Source organism: Diadema antillarum, unplaced genomic scaffold, assembly GCF_040938485.1.
Source record: "Diadema antillarum isolate AM-2024a unplaced genomic scaffold, OU_Dant_1.0 seq00000266_RagTag, whole genome shotgun sequence".
Taxonomy (NCBI): Eukaryota; Metazoa; Echinodermata; class Echinoidea; order Diadematoida; family Diadematidae; genus Diadema; species Diadema antillarum.
The window spans coordinates 1,011,332-1,038,126 of record NW_027271303.1 but is presented as its reverse complement, the minus strand read 5'-3'; the positions used below and the strand labels follow the sequence as shown (position 1 = coordinate 1,038,126).

Here is a 26,795-nt window from a genome sequence, read left to right as displayed (position 1 = left end):
ACAAATTTATAACAAACTTCCAACCCACATTCGAACGGCAACAACACTCATCTCTTTCAAGACCCAAATTCAATCGATCAACTTGTAAGTGCAGATTTAACGCAAATTCTGGTTCATTCATTCTTACACACAGAGAAATTACGGTTCTAATTTGCACCCTAGAGGGTGCATATCGTTGTAACACCAGCGGCTCCATTTAGGGTTCTATTTTTGGGGGTGCTTATTTAGCACCCTATATTTAACACCATATATGGTGCATATTTGCACCCCTCCATTGGGTTCCCTTTCTGCACCCAATAGGGTTCATATCGTTGTAACACCAGCGGCTCCATTTAGGGTTCTATTTTTTGGGGTGCATATTTGCACCCCTCCATTGGGTTCCCTTTCTGCACCCCATAGGGTGAACAAAAATTCAGGTGCAAATTTGCACCCTTTCTGGTTCATATCGTTGTAACACCAGCGGCTCCATTTAGGGTTCTATTTTTGGGGGTTCTTATTTAGCACCCTATATTCAACACCCAAAAAGGTGCAAATATAGACCTCTATGCAGGGTTCCTCTTCTGCACCTCATACCTGCACCCATTATGGTTCATATTGTTATTGTTGTAATTTTGCACCCTATGGGGTGATAAAGTCACCGCAATATAGGATGCAATACAATTTGCACACGTCTCTATATAGGGTTACCTTTCTGCACCCCATATGGTGAAAATTATAACCTTTTTGTTAAAACCAAAATAATTATATACTGGATGCCTTCACTAACTTCACAAACAATTACCTAAGGTCTACTGGATGCCTTCACTGACTTCACAATTAACTAAGGTAACACTCCAGACATGAAGCAAAATAGCATGCATACAGTAGATTTACACACAGTTTCTCAGTCAATTAAATCCACAATCTTTCGAAAACTGAAGTCAGAGACTTCAATTCAACAACAAATAGAACATAAACATGATGAATACAGTGCATACTTACATATAGATTATTAACATTTTAATATATGTCTCATGGAAGAGGGACAAAATAACAGCGATTTTCTTTTTCATGGTTTACTTTAAAGTGAACATGAAATATACATTGTATTTCTACAAATTCTAATACGAGATGCATATTTTGTCATAAAAAGGGCAATGTAAATCAAAAATGTATGAAATTTGGTCAGTGCATTGAATAAGAAAAATAATATTCGTTCTTTCCATCACATGATTACCTTTTCTTCTTTTAAAGGAAGTTACCACATTGACAAAAAGCACTAATTCTTTTTACTCAAAAAATCCCTGAAGCTTGCGCAGAGTAATAGTAAACTATGTGACAAATATCTTTCACATTGTCCTTCTACTTCTAGAATGGATCATAGATATGCACCTTGAATTTACCGGTACATCTTACGGTAATCAAAAGCACCTTTATGACGCTCTTAGACATTAACAGCGATATGTCAACTCTGATTTCTGGTACACAAGTTATTGCCAAAACAATGAAGGGTATGGCAAAGTTCTGTCATATATATTTGAAACTCACTACTTGTACTGACATATTCCATCCAATTCCAAGCTTGGGAGCTTGCAAATGTGCCCCATTATACAATTAGTATACTTCACATTTTGTTTTTCATATATAATTACACCAATGATAAGAAAGGTGAAAAAAAGAATTAAAAAATGAAGAATGCACATCTAAATTTGGTTACTTTTTTATGCACACAGCTAAAGATATGTCCCAGTTATAAATCTTGGGCAGAATAGCACATCTGAAAACACTTTTCATTGCATCAAATTAACATTAACAATTCCACAGAAAATGTTAATTCAGAAAGGGAAAATAAGGTTAACCAATCAGTGGTATTACAAACTGGACATAAAGAGGAAGGAATATGTCTTGTGAGACAAGTTTAAAAACAAATTTTTTGATACATTGTGGTTTTTTTTTCAAGCGATGGAAACAAGAAGCACATTGTACTCAGTAGACCATAAATATAATTACACAATGTATGCAGTTTAGCCCCAACATTCAAAATATTGTAAAGAGCAGTCGATTTTTCACATTCATAAAGCAGGTATTGGTATTGGAACCATCACAAGCATAATGATCAGGAGCAAAATATATTTTTATTACTATTATTATTATTATCATCATTATTATCATTATTACTATTACCATTAATATTTTACAGATTTATGATCATGCATGAGAAATACCTCAAGTGTTGATGTATACAGTCTCACAACTCTTCCAATCATTTTAACACTTAATTTTCACCAAACCTTACACAAATATATCAGCACTTTATACAACCTACTTAAAGAAAGCTTAAAATTATAATCAGAGTTAGAGGGTAAGTCCACCTTCATATAGACCTACATGTGGATTGAGTGAATGCGCTGCAATAAGCCAGTCCGGAGATAGCTCATGTGCACAAAGGTACAAATGACCTTTCATTTTTCTCAGTTGGTTAGGCACTTCACTCAACTCAAAGTGACATAATGCAGCAGCTTGCCCACCATAGCCATTTATGGAACTCATATTCAAAGAAAGAATGAACCTAACCAGTGTAGATGAAGTGACCAGTATGGTTCGTCAATCAACACTTAGGGAATCATCTATTTTATAAGTGCTGTTTTGAATATGTTAACAAACTTTTTTTGTGTGTTAACATTGCCAAATACCAGGCTTGCTGTCAAGTGGATGTACTGGCAGGCACCATTTATAAGGATTCCATGAATAATCCTAGCATTACAGATGCTTATCTCAGTGAGATTAAAAAAAAAACAACCTGTCTCTCGGTACAAATAACCTTTTTTTCGCACATGCTCAAACTGGTACCCCGAACTGGCTTATACGATTAGAACACATCAGTAAAAAAATTGAAAAGCGGACATTCAATTCAAAAGTTAATAATCTTTAAATCCTTTGTGCAGTCGCATGCGTAGAACAATTCAAGGAAAACCTAAAGAGAATTTCACATTTCTTTTCTCTTAGGAAAAACATGCACATTTCCTCGACAAGTCACTGACGTAAGGGCAATGATAATAGTTTCTGCCTTCTTAAAGAGTGAAGTCCAGTGTTCTTTTATATGCAAAAAAAGTAGATATGATATGTTGAGTTTTCTCAGGTTTTGGAACAAACTCTATTTTTCAATCCTTATATCATACATAAAGGGTTTGTGAGAAAATCATGCTTTTGTCAAGTGTCACAAAGCTACTCCACTTATGACATTGCATTGCCAGAGATTGCCCAAAATTGACATACATTGTGTGGCTGTCTACTACAAAAAACATCAGGCGACTTATTTTTTTTTTTGTTCTCTACTTAAACAATCAATTCAAAGTGTGCAGGTGTTGTTGAAGCACTGAGGCTATCGATGGTGAAGAAATATCTAAAATATGAACAATACAAACTAACCCTATGTAGTATGAAATATAATGGAAAGCATACTTTGAGTATTTTATATCCATTAGCAGATTCATATTTTCATCCATAATCCACCCTCCCCCCCTAAAAAAGAAGATAAAAGTGAATAGAAGTCAAGTTCTCTTACGTTCGTTCTCTTGTATTTTTCTATTATATATTTCTTTAGAGTATTCTTGTAAATATTCAAGGCCAGTGCATTCTAAGAAAGGGAATAACCTGACAACAGTTTAAAAGACAGAATAAATAGTTATCATTATCTATGAAATTAAACATTTTCACATATATTTTGCAAAAGAAAAAATGCTAATCTTCATTTCATGGAGTGGCTTCATGCTCACCCTCGGCTAAAAACAGGGAGTTGATTACTTTCTGGATTAAAATGGAAAGATGTTTCTAGAGTCGTGGTGTTTAGCAATTCTAATGGGGGGGGGGGGGAGGGGGGAGATTCAATGTGACCCGTCTCAAATTTTATATGGTTTAAACATACATGACATATTATAGGAGTCTCATTATTATGCCTCCGCCCTGAATGGTGCCGGAGGCATATGTTTTCAGGTTGCCTGTCTGTCTCCCGGTCTGTACGGATGTATCTACGGAAAGATTGATGGGCTTTCATCAAACCTGGTTCAGGGATACTACATGATGCTGATGATCTTATTGGCTTTTGGACTATATCTGCTAAAAGTCAAAGAAAATTTGAAAATAACTTTTTTGCTACTTCTCTAGTCAGGGAAATCGGTGTACTCGTGTGTACTGGTTGGTTGGCGCATTCAGTTGGATACAGCAAGGTTTCATCCTCTGCTTTCACAGGAAAGCCGACTCCCAACTTCTTGTTCTCGTAGTCAAGGTATATCTGCTCCTCTGCTTCAGCAACCTGCAGCTTGGTCTCATAGCTAATCTCATCTTACGCTGCATAAGTCGAAACTCCTCGAGCTCTAGTTTCTGATGCGTTTCTATAGCAGCTGCTTCAGCTGCCAAATAGTATGCCCTTCAGGCCATCACTCTCAGAAGAACTGGCATGGCTTCCACACTGACTCAACGAGGAACCAGGATTGACATCCTGAACATCTTCCATCTCCAGCTCTGGCATCCTATATGGCTCACCAGTCTCTCGAGGTTGACCTGCATCACTCATCCTGAAGACCATTATTGAACTTGATGCATAGCGAACTCGATGATAAATAATCAATCAAACACAGGTCCCTTTGGCCCAGTATGAGACCAAGCTAACACCATGCATCAGCATGGATCAGCAAGGTTCAACCTGTAATTGAATAAAACAAAGTTCAACATACAATCAATATTGGAATAGGCCTACATGTATCTACCTGCTAAAGTATGGGATCAAGTGGTTGTACTTCTGAAGTGATTTACCGTTTACATTACATACCTTGTTTGTGTGACTTATTTTATGTCTTGTCTAGCACATGCAACTTCTCCAGTGGATATTATCTAAATTCACATATCGTGTATCATTGCTTATGCTCTGTGACTATGGCATTGCTAATTTATAACACACATTCTAGTTTCATTGATAGACAACAAGGAGTTAAGGCCAACCTAAATTTTCTGACTTCCCATCTTCATACATGTCTTAAATTCTCCTAAATGAACCAGGAACACTATTTTTCTTCATTAGGCACATCATACATGCATACATCGTTCTTTCTGTCAACTTCACAGAAACCAATATCCAACTGAGCCTCAACTCGGCTCAAACGTAATAATTCCCATTAACGAAAATGATGCAACTATATCCGGTCACCTATTTACGTACGTACCTTGGTAACTGCGTCCAGCAGCCCCATACGCATAGCGTAATTACGCTATGCGTATGGGGCTGTTGGTCGTAGTTAGTACCTTGGTTGAGGCTTTCCGTATTACCGTGCACTTTCATTGACTTATTCGCTATGCTTTAATGTAGGTATGATCGCACTTCTGACATGTTAGTACACATGTACCTCGATACAACTCTTTCGCATCAGTTTTCACCACTCAGCATTCTATGAGCATAATTCACACATATCATCATCGATTACTGTGAAATATTTTCAACGGAATTACAGTACAATTATCTACTCACAACGTTTGGCTCATCAAAAAGATTAATTCATCACCCAAACCTCACGGTCGTCTGTCCATTCCAAACGAGGAACTTCAGTAGTATGCACGTACGTATACCGCGCGACCTACGGCGTGGCGTGCGCATGCAATCTTAGCTTTGCCATTGACCAAGTGCTCAACGGTCCACGCGTGCACGCATAATACGTGTACTTGTACTCGTTTGCTTTCTCTCTATGATAACGTCATTGAAATGATATTCTTGATCCCGGTGCGAGAAGAAAAAAACAAATGTTTAATTCAAGTAGTAATTTTTTGAGTACAGTATTACTGATGACACTGTTACTCTTTAACAACGTGTAGTTATATTTTCAAATAAAAATATACGATAATATCCAAAAATAGTGTGGCATTTTAAGCAAACACCATTCAACACCCACATGTCAGCTTTCGGGAAAGACTATGGAATGGTTCCAAATTCGAACCCTTAAGACTTGGCTCCCTTTAGGGTTCGGATTTGCACCCCTACATCCATCCCGAACCCTATAAGGTGCCACGTAGTTAGATTTGCTCGTAGGGTGAAAATAAGAACCCTAAAAGAACCCTAATTTCTCTGTGTGTACAGTTTTGCGCACCAACTGTAGCCACAACTGTTATGTGGCACGTTGGTTATTGACCCTGTCTTGTTATGTAGCATATTGTTCTGTTATGAGCTCAGTTTGATGGTTTCTGTTTCGTTTGTTTGTTTTGTTTGTTTTGTTTCTGTATAGTTGTTACTGTGTTTTGACTTGGTATGTTTTGGTTTTGATGTAATTACTTTTTCATTACACTTATGCAAATATGTTTCGATGTGTAATTCTTATATTTATGTTAACAGGGCTCTTTTTAAAAGCAGGCCTTTTGGCTCTGAAAAGACTACCCTGTTTTTAAAGAAGACTGAATAAATAAATAAATAAAAAATAAAATGCAACATACAATGCATCGTTTACGTAGTTTCTCAATGACTCAATATCATAATTCAAAACGGATGGTAAATGTTAACGCATTTCAACATCGACACAAGCTTTTGTCGAAGCCGATTAAGAATTAATTGGATTTCATTGGCATTAAAACTGTGTTTCACGCATCGCAGTAAGAAGCAACACCCCAAGTCGTAAGCCCAATCTAGGACTATGTTACGCGACACTCGTTTCTATGATATATAAAACAAGGTAAAAAAGAAGACCCCCCCCCAAAAAAAAAAAAAAAAAAGAAAAGAAAAAAGAACAAAAAAAGAACAAAAAACAAAAACAAAAGAACAAAAAAGAACAAAAATTAAAAAAAAGAATAAACAAACAAACTTGCTGGTTGATCTGTTCATTACGTTACTTTTTAGGGAAGGCAAGGAACAGAGATAATGAAATGATCGCTTCATTTTAGCTAGCCAATGTAACATCAAGTTCAAGTGAATTGAAGACTAACGAAGCGAAGTCGCAGAAATGACATAGGACCTACCGGGAAATCGACATAATTTTGTCATTTTGTTGAAACGGGAATGGTAATCATAATTAAAACTTAAAAAGTTCCGAGATGGTTACTGTACTCTGTACCGCATGAGCGTTGAGGACAGCAAACACTATTGTCGTGATTGTGTTTGCTGCCATCATCGACCATCAATGTTAAACTTTGAAAAACTTATCCCAAGCAAGCAGCAAAATATTCAAACAGGGGTTGCGTATTGTGCATCAGATTTGTAGTGCTTTAACTCTATATTTGCCTAAATAAAGTCGCATAAGCTAGGTAATATGGGTGCGTGGCTAATGGATCACGTGCGACTTCTCCGGAAGGAAGGACTGTTCGGAAATTTAGCGATATTGGTAAGTTCTAAGAATATGTGCAATGAATGAATTACTGTAGTCCCACGTATGAAAGAATATGTTAGCAAATAACAAGACTAGCCAGAGAACGCCGTGCCGCGTCCGTGCCGCGGCCAAAGAGATTTTCCCCAGTGACTGCTAGAGTGCGGGGTCTTCATACGCCCTGTACCATTGTTTTGTGAGCGCAAGGGGAGCGTTGGATGCACCGAACTATTAAAGGTTACCGGTTGGATGACAACGAGGCGGTAGGCTCACCCCTCGGGCTAACACTAGTAACAGCACGCTAGCAAACGAGCAATCGAGGAGCAGCCAAAATCAAGTGCGTACTCGCGTAAAAGTTCAGAGGTTCGCGTAATACGCGCTGTAGAAATGTATACTGAGTACGCAAAGTCTGCCATTACTAAGTGGTACAATGGTGGCCCCCATGAAATCACTGACTTCACTGTAGAGTCCGCCCTCTAGTGGTGGGGAGGAGAAAAATCTCTTTGGCCGCGGCCTTGTGGCGATGGCACGCGCTGGTGGCGCTATTAAATGTACTTTCGCATCCATGAAAGTTTAACGCGTTAGATACCTTGGATTCCACAAAACCAAATTGCACCAATATAAGAGAAAATACTTAATGTTTTGATTTCCATCCTTGCGGTAAATTGTGGTTATCAGAAAGCATTGCCATTCGGCATTGATAATGATATCGTCGACTTTCATTTTATGTCGTCACTCTCACTCTCACTCAGTCTCAGTCATATAACATTAGATCTACTCGGCAACAGTCAACACGACTGAGATTCCTCGTGAGCCTTAATTTGCAATCTGTCATCACCATGCATGATCACAGACATGGTCGGTGTAAATACGCTGCCCGATGCCTGCACGAAAGCACAGCACTGGCAGCAGTCAGCACATGAAATGAGCCATTTCAACATGCAACTTATGTTTCAAGTAAAAACAGTATAATCTGGAGTGGTCGAGTGACTAAAAACTCAAAAGTGTAGTTTCTAGGGTGCATGCACACACAGACGTGTGCTAGTGGTCTGTGTACTTGTGTGTGTGTGTGGGTGTGTGTGTGTCTGTCTGTCTGTCTGTCTGTCTACTGTGTACATCTCTGTCTGAGTCTGAGCTGTGTCACTTCAGTGTACTGTTTGTGTCTAGAAACAAGTCTGTGACTCTGTGTGTCTTGTATGACCATGTTCTTGTGCAGTCTCACAGAACTGCATTTCTCTACGACTTCATTCATCTTGTCTTAACGTAACCCATTTGACATTTTTGTTGGTTATTCATTGATGTTTAGCTCCCATAGACAACAGAGTATTCATCTCTGTTTGCGGCATTTAAACACTTTAGCAACCTCGGAAAATCTTCCACCAACTCGTTAAGAGTCGGGAGAAATAATCTGATCACTAGCAGTATGACTTTAACAAATGCAAATCACTCAACATGCAGCATGGGGCACAAGTAATAAGCTCAATGGTGATTTGCATGGTCGAGCAAGAGTGACCAGCATGGCAATGTGCGGTCAGCATGTCCGTCTATGTGGCAGGGTATGTGCTGGTTAGCAGCAGCGTGTCTGATTTTGCGGCAGGGAATGCTCCCGGATTGCAGCCCGAGGCAGTAGGCTGTATGCACAATAAGAGGCTCGATTATTACAGCACCCTGCAGATTGCATGCGTACATTGAATGCATGTCCAATGTAATGCCATCTGACATAAACCAGAACATGTGCCCTCTATTGTAGCCCTGTTTGCTGCCATTCCTGAAACCATGTGAAATCATTCATTTTACATATTTGCAGCAATGGCGAGTAGAGGCCAACTCTGTTACTCTCTACCATCATCTCAAAATGACCCCCACAACACAATACATTGGTATCTAGGCATATCTACAATGTTGTTAGTATGTCCATCAACCTTTAATAATTTACTGGTTTATAATAGTAAATGCTAACATAACGGCTTGAGAAGCTTTGGGATGTCCATTTGTTTTTCAGCTCAAGAGCGTTTAGTGTGCTTAGTCCTACTTACAGAACAAAAGCGGGAGTTACTCGCATGGGTTATGGGAAGTGATGGTACTCTCAAACCTGATTGGGCAGTTTCATAATACAACAATGAATGAATGCCCCTGCCACAAATAGGCACATTGCCACAAACAAAGATGATTACTCTAATACCCTCATGTTCACCTAGCAATAAGATGGCTAGTTTCCAGTGTCGGATTGGGTAGGCAGTGTACACAGATCATGCAAAGCTTGCAAAGAGTGAGTTGCTTTGAGCGGCGACATGAAAGTCAACATTTAGAGGAGTGATATGAAATAGGCTATTTAATATTTCCGGTGAATTGGTGCAATTTGGTTTTGTGGAATTTGAGATATCTACATGGCCCAATATATAGATATGAAAGTACATTATAAGCACATCAGAGTGGTATGTATGCATGATGACTGAGTAAGAGTTGGCATTTTTATTGTAAGTAGAAACTATAGAAACTCTGGACCTAATAAGAATAGAAGAATTTTGTATCCTTTTCATTATGCATTTTCATCTTGCATAAGGAATCCTTCATCATATTTTTATAAGTATATAAGTATAACCTAAAAGAAAAGAAAGGTTGCTTGAAAACAAATCAGTATTATCAATCTAACATAGTGGATCTTATCTTTCATGGAGTTGCCATTAAAATGTTCAGTCCTGGATCCCTGCTTAGTGTTTGCAGTGTTTTGCATTTTCTGTGACTTACTTTACTGCCATGGTGATTTCATTTCAGGCAAACTTGGTGAAGACAGCCAGTGAACAGAACTCCGAGTTGCTGACTGTTGCAGAAAGGTATCAGCTTCTTGCTTTTTATGCTGACGCCCTCTATGAGGAACAGGAATACAAGCGAGCTGAGGTAAAATTGAGAAATGAACACTGAAATAACAGTTCTTGATTGTTGGTACTTTGAAAAGGCGGATATAGACAGTGCAAGGATGATAAATGTGTGTGTGTGTTTTTACATGTACATTTTGTTGAATGATTTAATGAATCTGATGACAAATTTGAAAGATTTATTCTAGATATGTTTACCTGACTTTGCTTAATGTGTTTTTTTTAATTATGTTTATTTGAATCAATTTTCAATGATTTAATATTTATGATGATAAAGTTTTGGAAAATTTGAATAAGGCTTTGCACAAACTGATATTAATTTTGAAAGAAAGGAAAATGAGTAAAAGCTCAGAGGGCTTATTAAAACTGTAAGTAGCAGTGGACACAGATTGTAAACATGCTCAGTCAATAGTGTAGGAAATCCAAACAAGACATTAACCTTTGAAACAGAGGAATGTTAGTTTCAGAGATTAGAGAATGCATGGGAGACAGGTTAATTGTCAAAAACATCAGAACTAGACAAAACTGAGATAATGATTGTGCCTCCCTAGTCATTAGCACAAGTAGCACAGAGTAAAGAAAAACAAAATAATAAATTACCAGTTGCAATGGCACTAACTCCTCATTTAAACATCTATAGTCAGCAGTTATGAACAGAACATGTTCCAAAGGCAGTAAGTTTATGAAGTTACATTATGAACATACTTACTATGTATTTCTTGACGCATATCATTAGGGCATGTACCGCAAGGCTCTGCAGCTTAAAAAGATGCTCAACAAGACAAAGGCCAAGGGGTCAACCCAGACAAGCCAGCCAGACGACAGCTTACCTTCAGAGCTGGATGTTCGATTCCGCATCTACCAGTGCCACAACCAACTCAAGAACCACAGGGAGGCCATTGCAGTGGTGGGTTTGTAAGATCAAAGATGTATCCCATATGCTTAGTCCTTTACCCCACCCATGCCGACTCTTATTAACGAGGAAATCCACCAAAAAATTGAATAAACTTCACAAGAAAGAGAAAAATTTTCTCTACAGAACGATACAAAAATGACAAAAATCGAATAAGAAATATTCAGGCAGATGTGACATTTTGTGACAGGCAGAGGCAGATGTTCCATATCTGATTTTTGTAATTTTTGTATCATTCTGTAGGGAATATTTTATTTTATTTTTATTTTTTTAAAGTTTATTTATTCTTGGGATGGATTTCTTCTTTTAGTGTTTGTTTGTTTGTTTGGTTGTGTTTTGAGGGGGGTCCCCATAGCATAGAGATAAAGATGGAGAAAATGTTCATCTCCCTAATGTATTTCAAATGTGTCTGGCTTTTTGCCGTTGAGAATAATGTAATGCAGCCAATTGTAATGTAAGTATGTAAGATGTGTCTGAAATGAGTAGTGCATGTATGGTAATCATTATTTGTTCTGTTCATTATTCCTGCTGATAGCAGTAGATGATGCTTGGTGTAGAATGGACAGTTTGGTATCACTTAATTCCTTAATGTATTCATGGCTCCACTCAGCTGAGAAATCGATAACGATGTTTTACTTTGTTCTTTTGTAGAAGATTTTTGTTTATGTGTTGCCTGAGTTCATTTTTGTTTGTTGTTGTTGTTGTTGGTTTTTTTTTCACTCCAGATTCTAAGCTCCATTATACATAGGTGTGTATGTGGTAGGTTGTGAGTGATTGAGCAAACAGACATTACTCATAGAACTTTCCTATAGCTTCCAGAGTAGTTACAGTAGTAAAGCAGTTTAATTGATGCAATCCATTTAACTTTGTCTGGCCTTTATCGTGAGGGATAGTGCTCATCATAAGGTTTTGTCATCAGAATGCCTTGATGAAAGATATGTTTGCATTTGCAAGTGAGTAGTGCTGGTTTTCCCCTGTTGTTTAGAAAAAAAAGAAGAAGAAAAAAGAGTCAACTATGTTACACTTTCCATGAAGTGATATTATGATGGCAATTATTTCTCACCATTTTATCCACATGTCATCGTATCTGGAATTCACAGTTGGAGAGTATCCCTGCCAAGCTGAGAGAACCCAAAGTGAACATGGCTCTGGCCAAACTCTACCAGAAAATCGGCATGGAACGTTCTGCCATCTATGGGTACAAAGAGGTCCTGAGGTATGGGCATTATCATATCTGTTCTTTTGTAAAAACATATACACCGTAACATTAAAAAAAAAGAAGTTTGAAGTTTGGATCACATTGTTTGCAGAGCTCTGCTGGATAGTGCACTTTTTAGGCAAGAGACACAAGGCCGCTAGTCTCTTGTAGGACCCTGTAATGTAGTCTTTCTGTGGACTGACATTCCCTGCTCTATGTGGTTATTTTGCTATTCATTTATCATCCTTGAAGTGGCCGGGTATTTCAGTGTTTCAAATTCAGGATTATGGCACTCACACTTTAGTACAGTCAGCCAACCATCGTGATGCTTCGTTGTTGTTGTGTATCCATTAATTCTCTCTGACCACAATGAGTATTTGACTTTTATCAAAGAATGCAGTCACCGTGAGAATCAATAGTACTTAGACACTCGTCTTACAGTGTATATTGCAAGCAAATCATTAATCTGTCCTTCAAAAGGCCACTTTTTCTTTTAGCCAATAACCACATATGTAAGATATTATTTGTTGTAGTCCTCCTTCTCTACCTTTTCCCACAAAGTATTTCAGTTTTTATGACATGATTGTTTCACACGTCTATTCTTATTGAAATCTCTGTCTACATAATAGGCAATGTCCCCTGGCGCTGCAAGCTGTGCTGGGCCTGTTATCTCTCGGCGTAAGAGGGACTGAAGTTGCTTTCCTCACTGTCAATAGTATGCCCAGCTCTGCAAATGTGGAATGGTAAGCTCCAATGCCCAATAGTACAATGTCAGTATGATGCATGAATTAATCAGAAAAGGTTTGTGGACAATCTTTTTTTTCCTCATGTGAGCTTGCACTTTATAGCCACACCGAGTACCTAATACATGTAGAATCTTTTGGCTTTTTTTTTCAATAAATAAATTATAAGGGAAAAAATCAATACAGAAGAGGAATCATCCTGAATGGAAAGGTTGAAACGTTTTTAAATGCTGCCCACAAGACTTGATTCCCTCGTGTGTGCGCTGCACCACTGAGATTAATTTGTCTGTAAGTGTGATGATAGAAGCCCATCGTAGATATACAAAAAGATTTTGCCACAGCATACAGACACACACACACACACACACACACACACACACACACACACACACACACACACACACACACACACACTGACATAGTAACACATACACATCATGCAGTTTGTTACATACATATCATGTAGCCGGAGATCAGTTCAGAAATGGCAGAACCTGTGCCACTAGGGAAACTACTGCAGAACCATACACAACTAGATGTCTGTCTGTATTGATGTACAAGTGTATGATATGGTCATCCCCTCTGTATATATCGTCACCCTCGTTGCTGGGGCGACAAGACCTCGTATCTACAAAATGTCATATGTTCAGGAGAGCAAAAAAACACGGCGGCCAAAGCACTGTAGGGAATGGGATAGCCTTTCCTTTGACATGCTGTGGTGGCTTCATTTTTGGAGTAAAACAGTTGAGATTTGGCCAGGACATAATCAGTCATTTTCACTAAAATTTCAGGTACAAGGTCTTGTCACCCCAGCGACGATATGTTTGTGAGAAAGTGAACAAGCAGTACCAGCTACTTCTTGTTTTAGTCTTATTTGTCCTTTATTCTCCCTTGCAGGCTTACTTTCTGGCTGAAGGGTCATGCCTACAACACCAGCAAGGAATACAGCAAAGCAGTCAGCACCTTCAAAGTGCTGGAGACAGGGGTAAATGTAAAGTATACATCTATGTTACTACTCCCTTTTTTAAGAGTGAAGGAGCATGGAAGTGCATGCCATGGACACAATTTGTAATTAGACAAGTTAGTGATTTAGTTGTGATTACAATATGTTTGCTGCAAAGCTGCCAGAGTCTATTCTTATGTCCACAGCCGATTGATGACCCCTCGCAACTTTAGAACTTAGATGGTATTTGTGATCTTATTGGTGAAAACCCTGCATGCTTTCTTATAGCACTTTACATATTGTTCGCCCACTTTTTTGAATTTGATGAAGTTCATCTTACATCATTAATTCAAGGGATGGTTAATACTGTATGGTTTTGGTTGAGATGGGGCTTTTTAACTACTTTTTAACTACTTGTGAAATAATTAGAAAACACTTATGAAATATGGAAGAGCATACAATTCTAAGGAGAATTCAAAATATATTTGTTTAAAATTGGTTTTGAAATGGCTGAGAAATCCCAAAACAAAGTAGTCCTGCCAACAGTTAGGTCCCAACTTTTATTATTTCTACCACTTTATTTTTTGGATATCTCAGCCATTTTTTCAAAAACAGATTTCATCAAATAAGCTTTGAATAACCTCTTTGAATTGTATGCTCTTTCATATAAGATATTTCGTTTCTCATTATCTCACAAATAATTGAAAATGCAAAGCCCCTTCTAAACAAAAACTATGCCATCCCTTTTACTGATGTCGTGGGTTGTTTACCAAGTCAATAATGGTGGTTTACTTCTATTTTATTTTGCAGGTGACATTACAGGATCCATTAAAATTGAAATAAAAAAGAATTAAAGGAAGTCTAGATTATTTACTTTCTCATACCATGCTCCCCTGTACTACCGCTCACTGTTTGCCTGCGCGACATGGTTTTAATCCACAGAGTGTGCTGAGGGAGAACACAGATGTACTGTGCTGCCTCGCCGAGAACCATTTCATGTCTGGGGATCTGTCCACAGCATCAACCATCTACAGAAGGGTGAGAGTCAACCTTTGACCTTTGTACCCACAGGAGGTCATTTGAGCCCTCCACTGTATCACAGTTTTAAAACTGTTGTAAAGTGTTGAGGGGGATCAAGGTTAGCTTTCTTTTTTTAAAAGCAGATTTTTCATTTATTTATTTTTTTTTTAAAGTGAGATTTGACATATCTCTACACGGATAAGAAAAAACTTCTAAATCTAAAGAAGATCCATATGTCTCATGAATGCTGTGTAAAAACTAGTAGCACATATGTCAATGTTGCAGCCTGTGTTTTCCATATTTTGTTTGTTTGTTTGTTATTTGTTCATTTGTTCATTTGTGTGCTTCTAAGTGAAGGAATTGATTGGGAAATTTCCCTTTTTAAAGAATATTTCAAATTCATCTTTAAATCTTGATTTCTGCAGGGTAGCCTCAAAATGAAAGAGAATGAAAATTCATATTTTCTGTGTGTGTTTTTTTTTTAATGACTGTTAATGTGTGCAATGCTGAAAGTAGAGTCAAGGAAGCGCAACTTATAATATGTATCTCAATATATCTACATACTTCACTGGCAACATGAAAAAACTATAAACAAAACAAGGCGTAAATGTCATCTCAATTCTTAATTTATTTTTCTATTTTCAGTCTTGCATTAAAAGTAAACAGGCCAAAAAGCTTTCGAATCATCAATTGTGGTATTTGTTTGTGCGACACATTTGTAAATACTATTGGCTTTCAACAAGTCGATACCAAATCCACAAAAAATGAATAATCATGTTATTCATATCATATTTGTTCTTGTCTAAATCCACCAGGTTCACTCGTTAGATCCCCAGTACCTCCGAGGAATGGACATCTACTCGTACATTCTCTACAAAGAGAAGAAATCCAAAGAACTCCAGAGGTGAGTTATATCAGCTTCATTATCAATATCAGTTCTGTCTTTTGATAGAGTAGATGCACTTCTCTTTTTCTGTACCACTGTCAATGACATTTGCACCCATTTTCTACTGTTTGGTTGGTGATTTGGGTTTTGACTTTCTATCACTATATATTACCAAGTTTGATTCGTTTACCTATCTCATATTGCCATTGCATATGTTGCCGATAGGAAATATGCAATTAAAAAAATATATATGTATATATTTCTTTTTGAATGGTTGTATCCCTTGTTAGAAAACATCACAACTGCCTCATGCAAAATATGCTCATTTCTGTATAATAAGTGTCACCACATTTATTCATTTCTAGCAAGAAACATTTTCTTGAAACTGTGTAAAACCATTTCATCTTCAGTCTATGCTGAGAGATGCCCTTGACATTGAAATATTTATGTAACACAGTATGTTTCATATGTACTACACGAGCGAAGAAAGACACTTGTTGAGTTTCATTTTAGAAGCTCAACCATTATATTCACAACAGTTCCAGCTGACCATGATGAGGTATAACGTCGCTGAAGTAATGTACACCTGGGGCTTTCTGAACACTTGCCACAGATGGCACTATGTATCATAACACAGTAATAACTTTTTGATAAACATTACCCAAACACTGGTGCTAGTGTCTGACGAGTATCAGTTTAGTGTATGAATCTTCATATGGCAGCAATCACTGAATGAACTCCACCCCATCCCTCCTAACAGTCTCTCGTCGGAACTGATGGAAGTGACGGACAAGCGAGGAGAGCCATGGGTTGCTATGGGTTACTACTGTCTCTGTCCTCCTACAATCCAGTCGAGATTTGCCAGGGCAGTGTACTTTGCACAGAAGGTAATATTATACCTCAGACTGTCAGTCAACCATGGAGGCTGAGGCAAAGACTATTGATTCATATCTTAGGACTCTTACTGTTTTCTTGTCCCTTTGTAGATGGTACTGTTATCTACTTTAGCAGGGTTAATATTGATTTGTATTTTACATTACTTCTTGGACCTTTTCCAACATCATAGGGAATGATAAAAAGTTTAAGGTATTGTCTTTTCAGTATTTTTGTGTGCATATTAAGTCTTGAATATGAAGTGATATCAGCTGCTGCACCTTACCATTCTTGTTCTAGTGTTCAGGAAGACTCAGTTTTCATAACATGAATCACATGCGAGCCAAGCTTTTCTTTTTATAGCAGTGACAAATAGTGGCAAGCTTTTGTTCATTTGCGAGCAGACTGAAGAGTATATTACTTTGAAAAGACTATCACTTGTACATCATCAGCCAGAGCATATATTAAAAATAGTCTCTCATAGATTCATGCATACACTGAAGGTTTGTGTTGTTTGTTTGTTTATCTGTTTGCTTGTTTTTTTTGTTTGTTTTTTTTTTTTGGGGGGGGGGGAATTCCTTTGTTTGATGGTTTTGTTTTGTTTTTTGTAGGTATGGTTATTGCTTTCTCCAGTGTACAGCCAGTCTGAAGGTTGTTTGTTTGTTTGTTTGTTTGTTTGAGTGCTTGTTTGTTTTTGGTTTGCTTTTTGTTCATTGTTTTTTCATTCTCCATTATGCATCTGTCTGTGTGTCCGTCTGTGTGTTTACAGGCATACCCTCTGAAGGGGGGCAAGGTTCAAGCACTGCTCCTGAAGGGCAAGGGTCTGCTGGAGATGAACAAGGTGCCCGAGGCCACCCTTCACTTCAGGGAGGCGGTTAGGTGCGCACCGAGTCGGTTTGAGGCGCACGAGGGTGAGCATCCACAGGAACATTTCCCCTGCCAGCTAGTGCTGGTGAACACACCATTCCTGATAATGCCTATTACTGTCAAGCAAGCTGTATTCATCACATGAAATTTTCACAAATTGGAGCTGACGTCTTTTTTCGCAGCATAGAATTTTCGCAAATTGCCACTTGCAGTCAGTGCATACAATGTAAACAAGAACCACCATATGTATATCAATTTTCCGAATCTTGGCTCTTGCTAAATTTCACAAAATTAAAATGCATGCAAAAATTTCTGGTTTTACAGTCACGTAGTAGAAAATTGCATTCTTCATACTTAAAGGCAAGGATGTATAGTGTTCAATATGATAACCCACAGCTCTGTCAGCGGAAGATTTTTGTATTGCATCTACAGTATTGCATTGTCAAGAAACATACAGTCATGGTTATATATTGACCATATTTTTAAAGTAAATTTGTAAACGTGTTTGGAAACTGACTGTCAAACTAACCAACTACTTGTAGCTTGTATCAACATTCAGTTTATCTGTTGGCACTGTGTATAGAGAGAAAAACATTGTGTATGTGTGTGTGTGTGTGTGGGGGGGGGGGCGGGGGGAGAATGCTTTACTTGTTTCCAATGACGAGCTTTCCATGAATTCCTATCTTCCATACAGGAGTGGAAGCACGCACTCCCAATCATAACCAAAGCATCTGTCACAACCTCTCTTGCAACCATGTGGATAAATTGGTAGATAGTATGTAGTAAACTACGTACATGCTACATACATGAAACTTTTTATACCTGCATTGCACAGCCAGTGTTACCTCTACCCTTTTTATGCGATCAGAGGTGTGATGTGCACCACATTGCTTGTGCGCATGCTGTGTGAACAAGAATCTTGAGTACATCAGATGTGCTCCTGGTCGTGAATCCTCGAAGCTTGTTTACAACATCAAGCGTTTCCCCTCACTCTTTTAATCTCATTGTAACAGACAAAGCAAGTAAAGGTAACAGTGACATCTGTACTAGTAAAATCCTCTTGTACTAATGAAATCTCATTATGTGTTTTCGGAACTAGCTTACTGTAGCAAGGAACATGCCGTAGACATGCATGTTAAAAATATGTATGCAGGAAAAATCATCTTGCAAAAACCAAATCTTGTATCAGTGTTCACTGTAACAGGGTTTGACTGAATCATGTTCAGAGTTTTCCATGTGTCTGATGTGTTAGCAAATAATCATTCCTTGATACTTCAAGATAACTTGAGAATAAATCTGTGCTGCTTTGTACTAAACCTTGCCATTCTGTTTCAGGCCTGGTAGAATGCTACGTGAAAGCCAACAGGATAAGAGACGCCATCACAACTTTCACTAACTCGGTCAAGGTCCTCGGGAACAACCCCAGAACTATCACCTTCCTGGCCTCACTACTCGCCAGGGACAGACTGTCCATGGAAAAGGTAGTGAAGAACAAGCAACAACACCTTGTACTTCTGACAACATGAAATAGAAAAACAGTTTCCCTTGAAGATTTTCTAGTCAAGTTGATCACATGTATTGTTCTGAGAATGTATTTTCATTTCAAATTTTTAATTTGATTGATTTTGATATTCAATTCTCACTTTGATTATCAACCATAGAATTTGTGCAGCTTTCAGTCCTTACTGCAAGTCACATGCATTGTATTTATAGATAGCATAACCTGTATTTGTCCACACTATTGTCCATGTTTGTGAATGTTTCATGTTTTTAAAGGGTTCTTTGCAGGGTACTATTTTGTACTTGGTAGGCATTGTAATGGTACTTGCATTCATTCCATTTACATTACTGAAGAACATTTTTCTTATTGTGTAGAACAAAGTATAGGAAAGACCTAACTAAAGAAATGAAAGGACAACTGTCCATTAATTAACATCAGTTTATAACACAAGTGTCTCGATTCCTTTTGGATTGTTCATTATTTGTTTTATGCCTTAAAAAAGGCCTAACTAAAGAAATGAAAGGACAACTGTCCATTAATTAATATCAGTGGTAATGCATGTGTATTAATTCGTTTGGATCGTTCATTATTTGTTTTATGCCCCGCCAGGCAAGAACCATGCTGGAGAAGGTGCTACAACAAGATCCCAACTATTTGCCAGCCATTTACCTCACTGTGGAGATCTTGAATGAAGAACAGAAGTATCCAGGGGCCATTCAGCTGTAAGATATCCAAATCCCCATCTACGTATGTAGATTTGAATGTATCTTGACCTGGACCTTTATTGATTTTAATTGTAATTTAAATCTATATCTGTACAATTGTAACTCCATTGCTTAATCATGTATCACTGAAGGAAGTTAAAATCTTTTGCAATTCTCTATACTGATGTGAATGCTATTTTGTAACCGTGACATAGTAGCTTGCAACATCAAATGCCGAATGTGCGGCTCTGTTGCAAATTTCACAAGATGGTTGCATTGTTTTTGAGCAAATAAAATCTTAACGTATGCTCGGTTTGCTGTTCACCACGTGTGAGTCCTGAAGAGGGCTGTTGGAATGAAAGGAGGAATGGGAAGGTAGGAGAAGAAGCAAAAAATTGAGCAAGAGTGTGTGTAGTCCTGAAAAGGACTGTGAACCAGAGAGGAGTATGGAGCAAGGAGAAGGACTCAACATTTCGGACAGTTGACTGTCCGTCCTCAGGAGTGAGTAAAGGCTGGAGATGCAGGTCTCCTGCATAGTATTGAAATACTATTGAAATTGAAATAGTATTAAAATATTATGGCATACAAAAAGATTGTGCACATACCATCTTATCAATGATGCTTGCCTTTAACCCTATTTTAACTGGGGGGGGGGGGGGGGGGGGGGGAGTCAATTTGACCCCCCTCGACATTTCGCGCCACGATTCCACAACGCTCAAAGATTTTGCCGTGTCGTTTCATGACTTTTTTCATTGAAGTCTCCCGCATATTTTGAGACCAAATTTGCGACGTCCGGGTACACCGTTCTGAAGTTACGCAATGTTTTGCATATGCATATCAACCCGAAAACAGCCCAAATTCATGATTTCGTGTGCAAATCCAATGCAAATTGTGTTTTTTGTTTAATTGATATAAATTAGATTATTTCAACTTCTGAACGTTGAAATTAACCAATTCTAATGTAGATAAGCTTGAAAAAGTGCCTGCAACAAATTTTGGCAAATAAACAATAGAAAACAAAAGGTCGAAAAAACAATAAAATACATAAGAAATTAACAAAACAATAAAAAACAAAAGAAACCGATTTTGATTGCGCTATTTTTTTACAAGAAAATTGTTTGATGTGTCTTTAGGAACTCTGATGCAAAAATTTAGCAATCCTTCATTCTTTTTGATGGAGTTATAGGTGAAAATATGATTTCATGCGTAAATTTGCATAATTAATTTATTAAAAAATATAAGATCAATATTTTTCTATTGTATGACCATGTAATCTTGTAGTTGACATCCGGATGTATGTTCAGGCAAAATTTCGCGGCGATCGCGCGATCAGCGGCCAAGATCTGAAGGGGGGGGGGTCAAATTGACCCCCCCCCCTAGTAAAATCTTGGTCTCAAATAGCCCAGTTAAAATAGAGTTAATACCCCTTACTATCACCAGGTAATTTTACAATTATATTTTGATACAGCCTGAGGAAGCAGCTGGAACAGCAGAGCACCAGTCAGCTGCATCAGATGTTGGGAGACTGTCTCTCACTCAACAACGAGCCCCAGGAGGCCCTTGACCAGTACAGCATCTCACTCAGGTCAGTCGGTCACTCTGGTCTAGCAGTCACTCAACTCTCCATCCACTCATCTCTGTGAAGACAGTTTACCAGTTGTTGCTCTTGATGATAGTTGTGGTCATACTTTTAATATGTGACCCTGCATCACAAAACCCCCCAAAAAGTTGGATTTTTAGTTCAAGGCAGATTTTGAAAGAGCAGACTCTAGGCTTTAAAATGATGCATAACTCAATACGAATGGACTTTCCTAACCTGTCTAAATGCTGGAAAGAAAGTGAGTGGCTTTGAAGTTTAATGTCTATTCAAGCACTTAATCTCACCAAAGCTGTGTTCTGCACGATGAATGAGACAAAAAAAACAAAAACCAGGATGTAAAACTCTTTAGCAACCACACTGAAGGGATTATCAGATTAACCTGAAATTTTGTGCACTCTATCAGCACATTCTATTCATGAGTAAAGCAGTTTAAAGCAGTAGCCTCATCTTTTCAAAAGTTACGAGATAATTAGAGTTGAAGCTGAAGTGTTGGTGAAGGGTTTTTAAGAAATGAAAAGGGTCCTCTAAACCATACACAATCACACTTTTCTTCAAAAAAAGTGTTCTTTTAAAAAAAATGCAAAAAAAAACCCCACAATTTTCCATTTGTTTTATAATCCAAAACTGTGGAAATCTGTGGAAGAATTGCTCTTTCAGAAAATATACAAAACTAAAGACTGACTAGATTAAAGGAATGGTATAGTTTTGGTTGAGACCTAATTTCAGGTTTCTAACATTTTTTCGGGGAGATAATGAGAAACCTCTTATGAAATATGAAAGAGCATGTAATTCTATGAGGAATTCCACATTTATTTGATGAAAATTGGTTTCTAAATGACTGAGATATCAAAAAAAAAGGGCGATTCTAATAAAGTGTGGGACCCACACTTTATTACGAACGCTTTGTTTTACTTTGTTTTTGGATGTTTCAGTCATTCTAAACCCGATTTTCATCAAATAAACTTTGAATTCCTCTGAAAATGGTATGCTCTGTACTATATCATAAATGTTTTCTTGGTATCTTGCAAAAAGTTAAAAGCCCAATTCTCATCTCCACCAATACTGTACCATCCCTTTAAACTATTCCACCTATTTTGCAACATTTAGTTGGTGTTTTTTGTTTTTTGTTTGTTTTTTGGATGCATGGCCACATATGTTTCTTTTTTTTTTGGGGGGGGGGGGGGGGTGGCGGATTTAGAAGGGGTAAAGATTTGAATCTACTTATAGTTATACATGTAGTTTACACCAGTTGAGCTCCTCGGGTAGTATGGATATCAAGTGCATAATGTGGACGATCAAAACTGAATTCCCATAATTTGCTGATAGCTGGCTTTAAGTGGTAGGTGAACATGCTAGGGATTACAGAAGAAGAGGACTACTGTAAAACCAGAAACATTTTATCAGCCAAGTAGTATCTGCAAAAGCAAAAACTGTTGAAAATATTGCCCCTACCCCCCCCCCCCCCAAAAAAAAAAATAAAGGAAATGTCATGTTTATCGTCTCTATGGTGGGAAATTGCCGACAGTTCTCCTGAAAGAGATAAAACTTAATTCTTGCTTTGTCCCTGTGGTTTTTGACTGCATATTTCACCACCTCTGAAATCATCTCACAAATCCTGATTGCCAAATATTGCTCTTTCGAAATATATATGGCATATACAGTGAGTAATTAACTCTATGCTGTGCCCCCGCATGATAATGCTCCTAGTTTGCTACACCCCATCACCAACATCGATAGAGCTCCTCTTTAAGATGAATAAGGCCCAAGTTAGCCAATTTCCGTACATTTCCCCTCTGGCGTTTGGTTGTCTAGCATGGACCCAGAGAATGACAAGGCACTACAAGGCATGCAGAAGGTGGAGAAGGCCAGCGACAGTCTCGAGGCCACGGTGGAGGACGACATGGACGCCATCGAGGAGAGCGGAGAGGACGTCGGCGAATACGAAAACAGCGACCCGGAGGGGTCGTGGGTCGACAATGAGGTGAGTCTTTAACTATCAAACCATCACTCGTTCTGGCTATTCAATACAATAAAAAATAGATAAATACATAATGTTTCCTTTGGAGTACAAGTGTATGCATGAGAATAGTGACCTGTGGAGTTCCTGGGTTATTATAAATAATAAACACAAAAAGGGTTAGGGAATCCTTGCAATATGATTGGTCAGTTGCCGTGTAATCCTTACTGACTACATGCATATTTTCTTTTCAGTCATGCCCTTTTCCATAACCATGCATCCAGTAAACTATGCTCAGCACACAGTTTAACCATGTTTTCAAGAATTTTAGACCCGTTTCATAAAACAGATGACTCACAGGTTTTTTTAATTTTTTGATGGGTCAGTAGGAATTGTGTACAAGTACACATATTTTTGAATTACCTGGACCCACAAGAGGGTTCAAACAATTCAGAGCTATTTTGTGTCCACAATTCCTGCCACCCCGCTCAAACCTGTGAGTCATTTGTATAATGGTGTAGTGGAGTCATTTGTTACTGTCAAACAAGAGGAAAATCATTTGTATATGATTACATGTGAGAGTTGACTAACAGCATCAGCAAGGCGAGTTCATCGCTGTTGAATCCAACATTCTGCTACCTTAGCAAAATGAAGGGAAAGCAAAATAATTATAACCATCTCTGCTATGCATTATCTTGATGGTCTTATACCTGCCTCTGTCGATAAAGGTACCACCACTCTCACACCTTGGAAGGGTGCCATATGAACAGAGGTCCCCTTGCTTTTCAGATTTCAGGGGTACATGCTCCACTCAGACACGTGTTTACTCACCACTGAGCTCTATAGAAAGTATGTAGATATCTGATTTGCCTATTCTCACTGTACAAACAACTGAAGCCGCCGTGCTGCCATGTTACCACACACTCTATACTACATGGGGGACGGAACGCAGTTTTCAGAACACACTGTCACCAAGATCATGTGATGTTGTGAGCTGTGTACACAAGTGTTCATTTACACAAGTGTGTGGGTGGTATGCATGGTAAGATGGCAGCACAGTGGCTTCAAGGCGATTGGCCAGTGAGATATCCAGATACTGCACAGAAAGATCAGAGGTACAGACAAACACAAACACACATACACACGCACATAACACTCACGGTCACCCTTTTTGCAGTGCACAATGTGCATACATATGTATCTACTCTCACCTTTGCATCATTTCTGCAATGCACATGTGTGCAGGAATGATGTACACATAGTTTTGACCCCCCAAAAATATAATCATTCCGGTAAAAACTGTAATGAGTTTGAAGAGGGCGATGAAATGAAACGTAATGAGGTTAATAGCCATAAAGTCTGCTGATTTGTTTACCCCTTCTCGTCATTTCCTTCTCTCCTCCTTCCTTTCATGCTTACAGTGGCTCAGTTGATGACGAGAAGATCATGAAGGGTGGGGTTGGTCATCAAGGACAACACCAAGGAATGGACAAAAGGAAGAGAGACAGTGTATGGTGGGGCTGAAGGGCAAATATCAAACGATCTGCCTATGTGCACATTTCACAGAGCCACCAAGTCTCCATGATTGTGGAGGATTGTCTGTGTAATGGAAGCCAACATGGAAGCCTTCCTGATTGTGGAAATATTTGTTGCCTATTGAGATACATGTAACACACAAATATCTCCCTAATTGCTCTTTGGAAACTCCCCCAATTTTGTGCAGTTGAAGAACAAATAGCAAATGATCTGCCTGCATTCATTTTACACAGAGCTGCCACCTCTCCCGTATGGTGGAGGAGTGTCCGTGTAAGATACTAAGGAAGCCTTCCTGATTATGGAATTATTTGTTGGCCTATTTAGATACAAATTATGGAACACACTGGTATCTTCCCGATTGCCCTTTGGAAGCTTCCCCAATCTTGATATACATGTTGGCTGCCCTGCAGGTATACAATTACCGGTACATGTATGTATTACTATTGAGTGCACCTGCCCAGTAGAATTACTGCCGAATGTAGTTGCATCTTGACCAAGACTGGTGTGATCACATTGAGACATTAGTACTACATGTGACTCCCATTATAACAAACTCCTTGTGACCCAGAGTTTCCTTTCCTTATACACGTATCTAGATTTTGTTATAGCCAAACATGAAATTACAGCTGTTAATAAAGATACGTAGGTGATAATCGTAGGACCTAAATTTTCACCTTGTTGTAATGAGAATTTCATTATGACCATGTTTGTTTGAACAGGAGTGCCCTGTACCATAATGATGAATTGACAGGTAATCTGGGATTTTATATCCTTTTTTTTTTCAATTATTATTTCTATGTGACAAATTGAGCTAAGAAATTGGGATTCCATCGGAATATGAACACGAGACCTTTGGATGCTAGCCTGATGCTCTACTGAGCTGTAAAAAGACCTAGTACAGTGTTTGTCCCTGAAACCGTTGATTCTCAATGCTTGTGTGGTCAGGAGAAATGTGTGGGGTTTTCATGTCATCATGCTATACTGTAATAGCCAATTTAATGACTAACCAACAGTAGTTTAACTCTATAATTTAGCCCTGGAAAATATGCAAAAGGAAGATGTCTCATTTCTTTATTATTTGCAACTCTAGCTGCCATGTCTGGTAAACTGTTTTCAATGATTGTATGTTCTGAGTCAATAAATCACAGTGAATGACCGAGTTGAGTTACTAGTATTGCGTCATCCCATTTCAGTGTTCAAGGTACGTGTCGTGACATCAGATCAAGCAGAATTCTAATATCATTTATTTTGCTCAGTATTAGATTGTAGAGGATGGTTTCGTAGTGAACTTTAATTTTCATGTTTTTGTCTTCTGACACTGTTGAGAATTGAATGTTGTATACAAAGTTCATCAATTCCAACTTCCGTAGACATCTGACCCAATGACATGTATGTGTATGCTAGTCTTTATGCATGAATCTTCAAAATCTCCACAAGAGAAAGCCATGAGATTTCACATATGAAACAAGCACACCAATTTTCTAGTTCTCATTTTTTTTTTCAGAATGGAGTTGAGCGATGTATTTGGTCTTTTTTTTTTCCTTTGGTGATTAGAGCAAGTATAAGTCTCGTTACATTCGTAAAACATTGGTGATGAATCAAATTACATACCTGTATACTTTGATCATGGGGCAAAGTACAAGTACATGTATTTCAAATCTTCTGTTTTCTATCACTATCACCCTTGTCTGTAGAAATTGCCAGTGTGATAGTAACAGTGTAAATACTTGCATGCATTTGTGTAGACTTCAGGCCTGTGTATATTTGATTTGATTTGATTTTATTGTTCCACATTTCAAAACATCAAACATGATACGATCGATTGAACATAAGATTGAACATAGCGTCGTGAATTACAAAAA

At 38.2% G+C, this 26,795-nt stretch overlaps 1 protein-coding gene across 1 annotated transcript; it reads left to right on the top strand.

The window, feature by feature from the left end:
• The first annotated feature begins 7,206 nt into the window (after window positions 1–7,206).
• LOC139729838 (anaphase-promoting complex subunit 7-like) lies at window positions 7,207–25,649 on the top strand. Its single transcript, XM_071640763.1, has 15 exons — window positions 7,207–7,334; window positions 10,092–10,214; window positions 10,929–11,099; window positions 12,206–12,321; window positions 12,933–13,046; window positions 13,944–14,031; window positions 14,932–15,027; window positions 15,825–15,913; window positions 16,656–16,782; window positions 17,538–17,679; window positions 18,971–19,116; window positions 19,746–19,858; window positions 21,309–21,425; window positions 23,253–23,421; window positions 24,819–25,649. Exons 1-15 carry the CDS (start codon window positions 7,263–7,265, stop codon window positions 24,828–24,830), a joined length of 1,695 nt encoding a protein of 564 aa, XP_071496864.1. The 5' UTR covers window positions 7,207–7,262; the 3' UTR covers window positions 24,831–25,649.
• Window positions 25,650–26,795: the final 1,146 nt, after the last annotated feature.

Excerpts from the sequence above, each read along its gene's own strand:
- LOC139729838 (XM_071640763.1), top strand. The coding sequence starts at position 7,263 with ATGGGTGCGTGGCTAATGGATCACGTGCGACTTCTCCGGAAGGAAGGA. Across the intron at positions 10,215-10,928 it reads AGGAATACAAGCGAGCTGAG|GGCATGTACCGCAAGGCTCT; the intron begins GTAAAATTGAGA and ends GCATATCATTAG. Across the intron at positions 13,047-13,943 it reads AGCTCTGCAAATGTGGAATG|GCTTACTTTCTGGCTGAAGG; the intron begins GTAAGCTCCAAT and ends TCTCCCTTGCAG.